The 12,914-nt window shown below is 41.7% G+C and overlaps 1 protein-coding gene across 1 annotated transcript in view; it reads right to left on the bottom strand.

Moving 5' to 3' along the window:
• LOC143769959 (sorbin and SH3 domain-containing protein 1-like) overlaps positions 1-12,914 on the bottom strand; it is a 272,947-nt gene that overhangs the window by 20,983 nt on the left and 239,050 nt on the right. Inside the window, exons 26-29 of the mRNA XM_077259068.1 lie at positions 11,484-11,530; positions 3,473-3,587; positions 3,267-3,392; positions 774-968 (exon numbers count right to left, since the gene is read on the bottom strand). Coding sequence (XP_077115183.1) covers positions 774-968; positions 3,267-3,392; positions 3,473-3,587; positions 11,484-11,530 — 483 coding nt within the window. The remainder of the gene's footprint in view (positions 1-773; positions 969-3,266; positions 3,393-3,472; positions 3,588-11,483; positions 11,531-12,914) is intronic.

A 12,914-nucleotide genomic window follows, 5' to 3' on the forward strand; every position in this document is an offset into this window, starting at 1 on the left:
GGCTTCAGGTAAAGGTGGTAGGGGGGGAGTTGAGGTATATCCGCTATTACGGGAAACACCCATTGTGAGGGAAATCCATTCAGATGTGATAGCCTGCACTTCTGGAGAGAAAGCTCTACGAGAGATGTGAGGTGGAGTGGTAGTTCGTGGTCTGGCATAGCTAGGAGACTTGATGGAATAAAACAGAAAAAAAAGAAGAAAACATAAAAGGAGGAAGAATGTGATGGAAAAAGGACAAATTAAAATATCACAAATTACCTATTTCACTTGCTTGTTTGGTGGGTGTTTTAATAGTCTAGAGTCACCTTACACCAATAGATATACTAAGAAGATGCTGCAATACCACTTAAGTCCACTAGGTGGAACAGTTGACTTGATTCTTTATTGCATTGTACATGATAGCCAAGAAGGTAGTGGGTTCAAGGCCCTACTCTGGTAATACAAGCCGGAGAGTCTAATAAACGTGGGAAATAAATGACATAAGCCCAATATTACCGGGTTAGCATCTGTACTTTATCCCTCTATAGAATTATTTGCTATTCTTCCAGAGAAGGCATGCACATGGACCTATTTTAGACATTGAGAAGACCAACCCAGATCTATGCTTGATGCCTATACCCCCCCCTTTTCAAGATCTGGTATATACACATCAATTTATAATGTTGGCTTATTTATTGAAAATATAACAAAAAACAAAACTTTATGCTTGTGTTAAATACACAGAAAATTGTAATATTCAGACTGTAGATCATGGAGGATAGTGAAATACATACCTGGGGGGAAGCACTTGTGCTTCTATTTGGGGAATATGAAAATGGCAGATCCATATAATCAGGTGAATTTTTTACACGTGGCCTCTTGAGGACATCTATGTAGGTTACTGGAAATATACCTTGACGGCTGGTACCAGATATCTTTCCTTCATACCAATTTTCATCTACTCTGCGGATCAATGTTATCCTTTCTCCCTTGAAAATGAAGTTAAAATAGAATATCCTTTTAAGAACAAGGTTTTGTTTCTGATAGTAAAATAATGGATGTCATCCTTATGCATAAAAGTCATAAAAGCATTCTCTAATAGCTTAACCCCTTCATGACCTTGGGACTTTCTGTTTTTCCGTTTTCGTTTTTCGCTCCCCTCCTTCCCAGAGCCCTTACTTTTTAATTTTTCCATCAATATGGCCATGTGAGGGCTTATTTTTTGCGGGACAAGTTTTACTTTTGAACGACATCATTGGTTTTACCATATCATGTACTAGAAAACAGGAACAAAATTCCAAGTGCGGTGAAATTGGAAAAAAAGTGCAGTCCCACACTAGTTTTTGTTTGTTTTTTTTGCTAGGTTCACTAAATGCTAAAACTGACCTGCCAATATGATTCTCCAGGTCATTACGACATAGACACCAAACATGCCTAGGTTCTTTTTTATCTAAGTGGTGAAAAAAATTTCCAAACTTTGCTAAAAAAAAAAAAATTGCGCCATTTTCCAATACTCGTAGCGTCTCCAATTTTTGTGATCTGGGGTCGGGTGAGGGCTTATATTTTGCGTGCAGAGCTGATATTTTTAATGATATAATTTTGGTGCAGATACGTTCTTTTGATCGCCTGTTATTGCATTTTAATGCAATATGGTGGCGACCAAAAAAACGTAATTCACGAGTTTCAATTTTTTTTTCTCGCTACGCTGTTTAGCGATCAGGTTAATCCTTTTTATATTGATAGATTGAGCGATTCTGAACGCAGCGATACCAAATATGTGTATACTTGATTTTTTTCTATTGTTTTATTTTGAATGGGGCGAAAGGGGGGTGATTTAAACGTTTATATTTTTTTTATTTTTTTCATATTTTTTTTTAAACATTTTTTTTTTTTTACTTGTGCAATGCTTCAATAGCCTCCGTGGGAGGCTAGAAGCTGGCATAACTGGATCGGCTCAGCTACTTAGGAGTGATCATCAGATCGCACCTATGTAGCTGAATTACAGGCTTGCTATGAGCGCCGACCACAGGGTGGCGCTCACAGCAAGCCGGCATCAGTAACCATAGAGGTCTCAAGGAGACCTCAGGTTGTCATGCTGAAGCATCGCTGACCCCCGATCATGTGACGGGGTCGGCGATGCGCTCATTTCCGGCCCGATGGCCGGAAGCGGTAGTTAAATTCCGCTGTCAGCGTTTGACAACGGCATTTAACTAATTAATAGCGGCGGGTGGGTCGAGATTCCACCTGTCAAAACAGCTGACATGTCCCGGCTTTGATGCGGGCTCACCGCCGGAGCTCACATCAAAGCAGGGGATCTGACCTCGGATGTACTATCCCGTCCGAGATCAGAAAGGGATTAAAGGAGTTGTTTTTAAGCTACAAGTCTACAGTCATTCTATGTGACTGCAGACTTGAGAATCCTCACAAGGAATTTGTATGTTCTCTCCGTGTTTGCGTGGGTTTCATGTGGGTTCTCTGGTTTCCTCCCACACTTCAAAGACATACTGATAGGGAAATTAGATTGTCCTTAAAAGGGGACAGTGATGATGATGTATGTAAAGTGCTATGGAATTAATGGCACTATATAAGCGAGTGAAATAAATAAATATCACACGGACTTTGTGCTTTGAAGATACTCTGGAACTGGCACCGGCGGACATGTGATTGCATGTATGCAATTTGCATACTTCTGGCCACATTTCAACTAGACGTGTCTAGTTGGCATGTGACCTCATGTATGCAAATCCCAGCACCAGAGAATCCTGATAGCAAGCAGTGAGGGCGATGCGAGGATTCACAAGTCTGCAGTCACAGAAAGTGACTGCAGACTTGTAGCCTAAAGCGGGACAATCCCTTTAAAAGCAATTATCTCATATTAATGAGAATATATAGGTGTATTATAAATTTAGGATACAACCCAGTTTGCTCAGTACAAACGTCAATTTCTTGGATCCAATAGTTTCAATAGAAGGCTAGATATATTTTGACCCAAATAATTAGTTTCCAAACAGATATGAAAACGCACAGAATAACAATAGCATAAGGAAATAATAGCTTGGTCACTGTAAAAAGGGGTACAGAGACAAAGAATGATGGAAGGGAAGGACAAGTTTAGTGATATCTACAATATAATCACTAGACAAAAAGTGTGCAAACAAGGAAAACTATAATTAATCCTATGTATCTGTTCGTATTATTACTTATACATTGCTCTGCCCTTCCATATCTCCATACAGCAATCCTACATATCAAACTTGTTAAGTTTATCATAAAGTTTCTCCTGGTACCTTTTTAAAGGACATTTCTACTGCCGTGTCTCCATTAAAGTTGAACTTGGCCATAGCGTCTCCATATTCCAGAACTTGCACTGGAGGTGGCTTCTGCGGCTGTGCTTTCTCCGCTTGTGGCAGTATCTAAAATGAAACAGTTTTGGGGTTAGATACGGATAAACAATAATGCGTTCTCAATTATAAGATTAATGAAATAGATATACCTCAATATAGGAAATAGGGAAGATTCCTGTCCGGCCGTGGTGCTCTCCTTCAAACCAGTTTGGATCTATCTGCTTGTAAATATAAACTATATCGCCCTTCTGGAGCGGCAACTCCCTATAAATGGAAATAACAATGGTTTCAGGTTGTGAGCATAATATAATAACACTTAAATTACTTCTTTTTTTAAGGCACCCTAGTGTACATCAAAAGGGAATGTGTTTTTATGATAAACTTTTTTTTTTTTTAAATTGTTGTTCTGATCACTGTTACCATATATTTAAATATAATCATGAAATCTTGCAGATTTCACTTTGGCCACTGAGCCTTATAAAAAATGACATTTCCTTATCTGGAGAAATCAATTTTCAGTTGACATCATTATCACAGTCAGGATTAGATTTAAGGTAACATCGAAATATAAACACAGGATCACACAAATTACAAGAGGTGGTCCCAGCTCCTCTCCCCACTCTTCCCTGCACAATGACCTCTGCACAGCTCACAGGGCATGCCCTAATGTTTGCTATGGTCCATGTAGCTTTTGAAAAGCATTTAATTTAGTTTTGTTAACAGTAGCTAAAGCAAGATGGTTGGCCTAATCATCTACAAACAAATAGAATAAAAAATTGACACATTTATAAAATAAGAACAAAAAGAAAACTAATTACCACCATTTTGCTTTTTATTAGAAAAATAAGTTAAAATAACTAAACAGAACATAAAGATACATAAAAACATAACTAATATGTAAGCATTTTAAATCAAATGGCCATTAAAAATATTGGCACCGTCCCGAAGAATACTGATAAAACGAAGTCCTAGAAGGCAGTATTGTAGAAAAGTAATTGCTATATCTAACAATGGATTTTAAGAATTCTATTTTATGGGCAAATCTCTCATCTAAGACACACTTGTTGTAGATGAATACTACTAATAAGATATATTATATTATATTATATTAAGATGAATAGACTAACAATACCATGTGATACAGTAGTATTGTTAACCCCTTCACCCCCAAGGGTGGTTTGCACGTTAATGACCAGGCCAATTTTTACAATTCTGACCACTGTCCCTTTATGAGGTTATAACTCTGGAACGCTTCAACGGATCTTGGCGATTCTGACATTGTTTTCTCGTGACATATTGTACTTCATGATAGTGGTAAAATTTCTTCGATATAACTTGCGTTTATTTGTGAAAAAAACGAATATTTGGCGAACATTTTGAAAATTTTGCAATTTTCCAACTTTGAATTTTTATGCCCTTAAATCACAGACATATGTCACGCAAAATACTTAATAAGTAACATTTCCCACATGTCTACTTTACATCAGCACAATTTTGGAACCAACATTTTTTTTTGTTAGGGAGTTATAAGGGTTAAAAGTTGACCAGAAATTTCTCATTTTTACAACACCATTTTTTTTTAGGGACCACATCTCATTTGAAGGGGTCTATATGATAGAAAATACCCAAGTGTGACACCATTCTAAAGACTGCACCCCTCAAGGTACTCAAAACCCAATTCAAGAAGTTTATTAACCCCTCAAGTGTTTCACAGGAATTTTTGGAATGTTTAAATAAAAATGAACATTTTACTTTCTTTCACACAAAATTTATTTCAGCTCCAATTTGTTTTATTTTACCAAGGGTAACAGGAGAAAATGGACCCGAAAAGTTGTTGTACAATTTGTCCTGAGTACGCTGATACCCCATATGTGGGGGTAAACCACTGTTTGGGCGCATGGCAGAGCTCGGAAGGAAAGGAGAGCCATTTGACTTTTTAATGCAAAATTGACTGGAATTGAGATGGGACGCCATGTTGCGTTTGGAGAGCCACTGATGCGCCTAAACATTGAAACCCCCCACAAGTGACACCATTTTGGAAAGTAGACCCCCTAAGGAACTTATCTAGATGTGTGGTGAGCACTTTGACCCAACAAGTGCTTCACAGAAGTATATAATGCAGAGCCGTAAAAATAAAAAATCATATTTTTTCACAAAAATGATCTTTTCGCCCCCATTTTTTTATTTTCCCAAGGGTAAGAGAAGAAATTAGACCACAAAAGTTGTTGTGCAATTTGTCCTGAGTATGATGATACCCCATATGTGGGGGTAAACCACTGTTTGGGTGCATAGCAGAGCTCGGAAGGGAAGGAGCGCTATTTTACATTTCAATGCAAAATTGACTGGAATTAAGATGGGACGCCATGTTGCGTTTGGAGAGCCCCTGATGTGCCTAAACATTAAAAACCCCCACAAGTGACACCATTTTGGAAAGTAGACCCCCTAAGGAACTTATCTAGATGTGTTTTGAGAGCTTTGAACCCCCAAGTGTTTCACTACAGTTTATAACGCAGAGCCGTGAAAATAAAAATTCTTTTTTTTTTTTTTCACAAAAATGATTTTTTAGCCCCCAGTTTTGTATTTTCACAAGGGTATCAGGATAAATTGGACCCCAAAAGTTGTTGTCCAATTTGTCCTGAGTACGCTGATACTCCATATGTGGGGGGGAACCACTGTTTGGGCGCATGACAGAGCTCGAAAGGGAAGGAGCGCCATTTGGAATGCAGACTTAAATGGATTGGTCTGCAGGCGTCACGTTGCATTTGCAGAGCCCCTGATGTACCCAAACAGTACAAACCCCCCACAAGTGACCCCATATTGGAAACTAGACCCCCCAAGGACCCCAAAAGATGTTGTCCAATTTGTCCTGAGTACGCCGATACCCCATATGTTGGGGTAAACCCCTGTTTGGGCACACGGGAGAGCTCTGAAGGGAAGGAGCACTGTTTTACTTTTTCAACGCAGAATTGGCTGGAATTGAGATCGGATGCCATGTCCCGTTTGGAGAGCCCCTGATGTGCCTAAACAGTGGAAACCCCCCAATTATAACTGATACCCTAACCCAAACACACCCCTTTACCCTAATCCCAACAGTAACCCTAACCACACCTCTAACCCAGACACGCCCAACCCTATTCCCAACCGTAAATGTAATCCAAACCCTAACTGTAGCCCCAACCCTAGCCCCAACCCTAGCCCTAACCCTAACCCTAGCAATAACCCTAGCCCTAACCCTAGCCCTAACCCTAGCCCTACCCCTAACCCTAGCCCTAACCCTAGCCCTAACCAGGGCCGTATTTGCCACTAGGCACTCGAGGGCACGTGCCTAGGGCGGGGACGATGCGGGGGGCGGCACCTGAGCAAGCGGGCAAGGGTTTTTTTTTTGTTTTTTTTGTTTCCCACCTCCCGACCGCCCCAACCCCCGCCCCCCCAGCCCCCCCCCGGGACCAGCCTCCCACCCACCCTCCGACCGCCGCCCCCCCGCCTCCCCCCGCCCTCCTTGAAGACGATACTCACCTTGCTCCAGCGATGCCTGGTCTCAGCTTCTGTAGCGCGTCCTGAGTGAGCGGTCATGTGGTACCGCTCATTAAGGCTCATGAATATGCGCATATTCATGAGCCTTAATGAGAGCGGTATCACATGACCGCTCACGCAGGAAGAAGAAGCTGCGAGCCTGCGCCTGTGCAGAGAGCCGGAGGGATGTCGCCGTCGGCGCGCCCGCTTGGTGTGAGACAGGTGAGTATGAGGGACAGAGGACAGGGGGGATTGAAGGAGGACGGTAAGCCGCCCGTGCCATGGGAGAAGGAGCGGGGAGCGGAGGGGGGTGGTGGAGTGATGAGCCATGCATGGGGGGGGAGGGGAGGGGGGAGTGATGAGCCATGCATACGGGGGGGGGGAGAGAGATGAGCCATGCATAGGGGGAATATGAGTCATGCATACAAGAGGTGAAGGGGGTTATGAGCCATGCATACAGCCAGGGGGGCGGGGGGAATTATGAGCCATGCATAGGGGGATATGAGCCATGCATACAGGGGAGGGGGGGTGGAGAGATGAGCCATGCATAGGGGGGAATATGAGCCATGCATACAGGAGGTGGGGGGGAATTATGAGCCATGCATAGGGGGATATGAGCCATGCATACAGGGGAGGGGGGGTGGAGAGATGAGCCATGCATAGGGGGGAATATGAGCCATGCATACAGGAGGCGGGGGGGAATTATGAGCCATGCATAGGGGGATATGAGCCATGCATACAGGGGAGGGGGGGTGGAGAGATGAGCCATGCATAGGGGGGAATATGAGCCATGCATACAGGAGGTGGGGGGGAATTATGAGCCATGCATAGGGGGATATGAGCCATGCATACAGGGGAGGGGGGGTGGAGAGATGAGCCATGCATAGGGGGGAATATGAGTCATGCATACAAGAGGTGGGGGGGATATGAGCCATGCATACAGGGGGGGAATTATGAGCCATGCATACAGGAGGAGGGGGGGAATTATGAGCCATGCATATGGGGATATGAGCCATGCATACGGGGGGGGGGGGGAATTATGAGCCATGCATACGCGGGGGGATATGAGCCATGCATATGGGATGGGAGGAAGGTGAGCCATGCATACAAGATGGGAGGGGGGCATTATACACTATTGAGCATCATATGGGGTCATTATACAGTATGGAGCATCATGTGGGGTCATTATACAGTATGGAGCATCATGTGCGGTCATTATACAGTATGGAGCATCATGTGGGGTCATTATACAGTATGGAGCATCATTTGTGGCCAATATACAGTATGGAGCATCATGTGTGGCCAATATACAGTATGGAGCATCATGTGCGGTCATTATACAGTATGGAGCATCATGTGCGGTCATTATACAGTATGGAGCATCATGTGCGGTCATTATACAGTATGGAGCATCATGTGCGGTCATTATACAGAGTATGGAGCATCATGTGCGGTCATTATACAGTGTATGGAGCATCATGTGCGGTCATTATATACAGTGTATGGAGCATCATGTGCGGTCATTATACAGTGTATGGAGCATCATGTGCGGTCATTATACAGTGTATGGAGCATCATGTGCGGTCATTATACAGTGTATGGAGCATCATGTGCGGTCATTATACAGTGTATGGAGCATCATGTGCGGCCATATTTTTTTGGTTATAATTATTGTATATGAAACAGTGTGATCAGCAGTGCTAAATGGGTGTGGTTGGGACTTGGATATGGGTGTGACTAGTTGTGAAATGGGTGTGGTCAGAGGCGTGGCCTAAAATTTGCCGCGGCGCACTACGTGCGCCACAACCTTTATACCTCTTTCCCTTCAAGAGTTGGGAGGTATGGTACCGCATTTGCCAGATCACAGCAAGTGCCACAAATCCCATAGGGAATGAATGAAGCCAAACGCAGTGTTGCCGTATGTGATCAGTTACACGGCAGATGTGAAAAAACTGCCCGATCTGCTGCGAAAGGCTATTTTCACAACAGCGATTCTTACCAAAGTCACTGCCGATAGTGTCATACTCACCAATGGGGGAGGCAGCACTAAAAGTGCCTAGGGCAGCAGAAACTCTAAATACGGCCCTGGCCCTAACCCTAATGGGAAAATGGAAATAAATACATTTTTTTTATTTTTTTTATTTTTCCCTAACTAAGGGGGTGATGAAGGGGGGTTTGATTTACTTTTATAGCGTTTTTTTTAGCGGATTTTTATGATTGGCAGCCGTCACACACTGAAAGGCGCTTTTTATTGCAAAAAATATTTTTTGCATTACCACATTTTGAGAGCTATAATTTTTCCATATTTGAGTCCACAGAGTCATGTGAGGTCTTGTTTTTTGCGGGACGAGTTGACGTTTTTATTGGTAACATTTTTTGATCGCTTTTTATTCCGATTTTTGTGAGGCAGAATGACCAAAAACCTGCTATTCATGAATTTCTTTTGGGAGAGGCGTTTATACCGTTCCGCGTTTGGTAAAATTGATAAAGCAGTTTTATTCGTCGGGTCAGTACGATTACAGCGATACCTCATTTATATAATTTTTTTTAATGTTTTGGCGCTTTTATACGATAAAAACTATTTTATAGAAAAAATAATTATTTTGGTATCACTTTATTCTCAGGACTATAACTTTTTTATTTTTTTGCTGATGATGCTGTATGGTGGCTTGTTTTTTGCGGGACAAGATGATGTTTTCAGCGGTGCCATGGTTATTTATATCTGTCTTTTTTATCGCGTTATTCCACTTTTTGTTCCGCGGTATGGTAATAAAGCGTTGTTTTTTGCCTCGTTTTTTTTTTTTTTCTTACGGTGTTTACTGAAGGGGTTAACTAGTGGGGCAGTTTTATAGGTTGGGTCGTTACGGACGCGGCGATACTAAATATGTGTACTTTTATTGTTTTTTTTCTTTATTTAGATAAAGAAATGTATTTATGGGAATAATATATTATATTTTTTCTTTATTTAGGATTTTTTTTTTTTTTTTTTTACACATGTGGGAATTTTTTTTTAAACTTTTTTACTTTGTCCCAGGGGGGGACATTACAGATCGGTGATCTGACAGTGTGCACAGCACTCTGTCAGATCACCGATCTGCCTCACAGCACTGCAGGCTTACCAGCGCTTGCTCTGAGCAGGCACTCGGTAAGCCACCTCCCTCCCTGCAGGACCCGGATGCCTCGGCCATCTTGGATCCGGGACCTGCAGCGAGGAAGGAGGTAGGAGACCCTCGGAGCAATGCGATCACATCGCGTTGCTCCGGGGGTCTCAGGGAAGCCTGCAGGGAGCCCCCTCCCTGCGCGATGCTTCCCTGTACCGCCGGCACACCGCGATCATGTTTGATCGCGGTGTGCCGGGGGTTAATGTGCCGGGGGCGGTCCGTGACCGCTCCTGGCACATAGTGCCGGATGTCAGCTGCATATCGCATATCCCCCCGTGAGCGCGGCCGATCGCGTATGACGTACTATCCCGTCGGTGGTCATACGGGCCCACCCCACCTCGACTGGATAGTACGTCATATGTCAGAAAAGGGTTAAAAGTAATATGCTCTACTTTCTATTATTTTTGCCATCCTTGAGGGTTTAAAAAATTATTTCAGTGTAACAGAACCCCATTGAATTCCTAAACCTATTTAATTCTTGGCCTTCTAGCCTTGTACTTTCGCCAATGTCCAAAAATACATTTTGAAAACTAATTTTTTATTCATCTATATATATAAATTGTCTAAGGGTCTGCTTGTCTGTAACCGAAATCCTGCGCCGCTGATTGGTACCGCCCGGTTGGCCTTGACCAATCAGTGTTCATAAATAAACTACACACATATACTAGAACGAGAATAACATGAAGGACAGTCTGTGAGGGAGAGAATAACATGGAGGTCAGTCTGTGAGGGAGAGAATAACATGGAGGACAGTCTGTGAGGGAGAGAATAACATGGAGGACAGTGTGTGGGGGAGAGAATAACATGGAGGACAGTCTGTGAGGGAGAGAATAACATGGAGGACAGTCTGTGAGGGAGAGAATAACATGGAGGACAGTCTGTGAGGGAGAGAATAACATGGAGGATAGTCTGTGAGGGAGAGATTAACATGGAGGACAGTCTGTAAGGGAGAGAATAACATGGAGGACAGTCTGAGGGAGAGAATAACATGGAGAACAGTCTGTGAGGGAGAGAATAACATGGAGGACAGTCTGTGAGGGAGAGAATAACATGGAGGACAGTGTGTGAGGGAGAGAATTGGCTGCGAATTGGCGCGGGATTTGAACCACGCTTCGCTGATTGGTCGCGCCAGGCCGACCGCGACCAATCAGTGATATTGGCGCGGGATTTAAACACCGCTTCACTGATAATGTATATATTTTACCCAGAAAATCCTGTGTATTCATTGCATTATTCTTAAATCTTCATAAATAAACTACATACATATTCTAGAATACCCGATGCGTTAGAATCGGGCCACCATCTAGTTCTTTTATAAAAGTCACTAAGATATGACGCATTATTAGTAGAGTCCAGGTTACACAATCTGCCGTTATGTTCACATTTTCCTAACGTTACCCCCTAAAAAAGTTTCTGTGGTGGCCTCGGCTTAGCTTAGTCTTTGCACATGAGTTGAAAAGACCAGACCTTTCCTTTTTATACTTACTTCAGAGACTGTGCTTTGAAGTCAAACTTTGCTCTTGCTTGTGTCATCTATAAAAAGGATAAAATGGAAGGAGATAGTAAATGTTATCGTAGTGTACCAAACGATGGAAACCCACGGATGAGGACAATTCAGATATTTAGAGTTGATTTAGTTGGAATTCTTAGAGACAGAAAGAATAATGTTCTGAGAAAATTAGCTCTTCTTGAGACACAGCTCATTAAATATTGATGATATTAACATTTTTTATGAACATCTGGAGTAAATTGGATATTTTAGATAGGGGTGCTGTTATGTTAATCCTTTCAGGAGATAATTAATGGAGGAACTTAAGCAGGACAAAGCTTTCCTTAGTAGAATTTACATATTAATGTGTACCTACAGTCCCTAAATGCATTTCATAAAACTATCATTCTCAATAGGGTTCTGGATCCAGGATCGGATATAGCTTAATTAAAGCAAAAATACTAAAGTAATTGTATGTCCTGTCATAAGCAATTAATATTGGATCATCATAAAAGGGTTTATTATTGGTCCTAGATTTTAGTGTAGACAGCGGGAGAACTAAGACTATACAGTGGGAATTAAACTCCTACGTTCCTTCATATATTCTATTCATGATACTTGAGCAGCATATGTCTCAGCGGTAATTTCCTCTCATTAGAAAAAAGATCAGTGGCAATATGTTTTCATATTTTGTGTTTAGTTCATCTTTTCTATTTTGTATTCACACCGCATATGTTGGCTGAATACGGTATACCCATAGTTTCCTTATAGGCCCAACGAATGCTAAAAAAGGCAATGTGTCCAGTAGTATGGTATACATGTACAGAAGAGGGTCCCGGTGCAAGAACAATATATGGACCCTTTACAGTCCAATAGCTCATCATAATGCACAATCCCACCTGCTTTAGAGATGGCAGTGGACGTCCTTACCTATTGGGAACTGATGCAGCTACACAGATTGCACCAATGTCCACCCTTACATGTACAGTTGCATGCATTGGAGGAATAGGTTGGGAATAATTTCCAATGGATAAGTAAAAGAGATGAAGACATAAATTTTCATCCTCTACAGTAAATTTGACACTTTTGACGCAGCATAGGAAGCCATTTTGAATGCTATATTTGAGAATATACTAAAATTATGACATATCAGGGATGTTCACAATGGCTTCCTGCTCAGTGTGCGGGGAAATCATTAAAAAAAAGTGTTAAAAAAAGAATAAAAAAACCCACAAATTTTAAAAATAAAAATTTCCACACAAAATATTAAAACATATGGCATTGAGTAATAAAATACACAAATATATTATACATATATATATATATATATATATATATATATATATATATATATATATATATATATATATATATAGATAGATACATATGTACAACAGATTTTTACACACAAGAGACATGTTAGTTTGT

Source organism: Ranitomeya variabilis, chromosome 4, assembly GCF_051348905.1.
Source record: "Ranitomeya variabilis isolate aRanVar5 chromosome 4, aRanVar5.hap1, whole genome shotgun sequence".
Classification (NCBI taxonomy): domain Eukaryota; kingdom Metazoa; phylum Chordata; class Amphibia; order Anura; family Dendrobatidae; genus Ranitomeya; species Ranitomeya variabilis.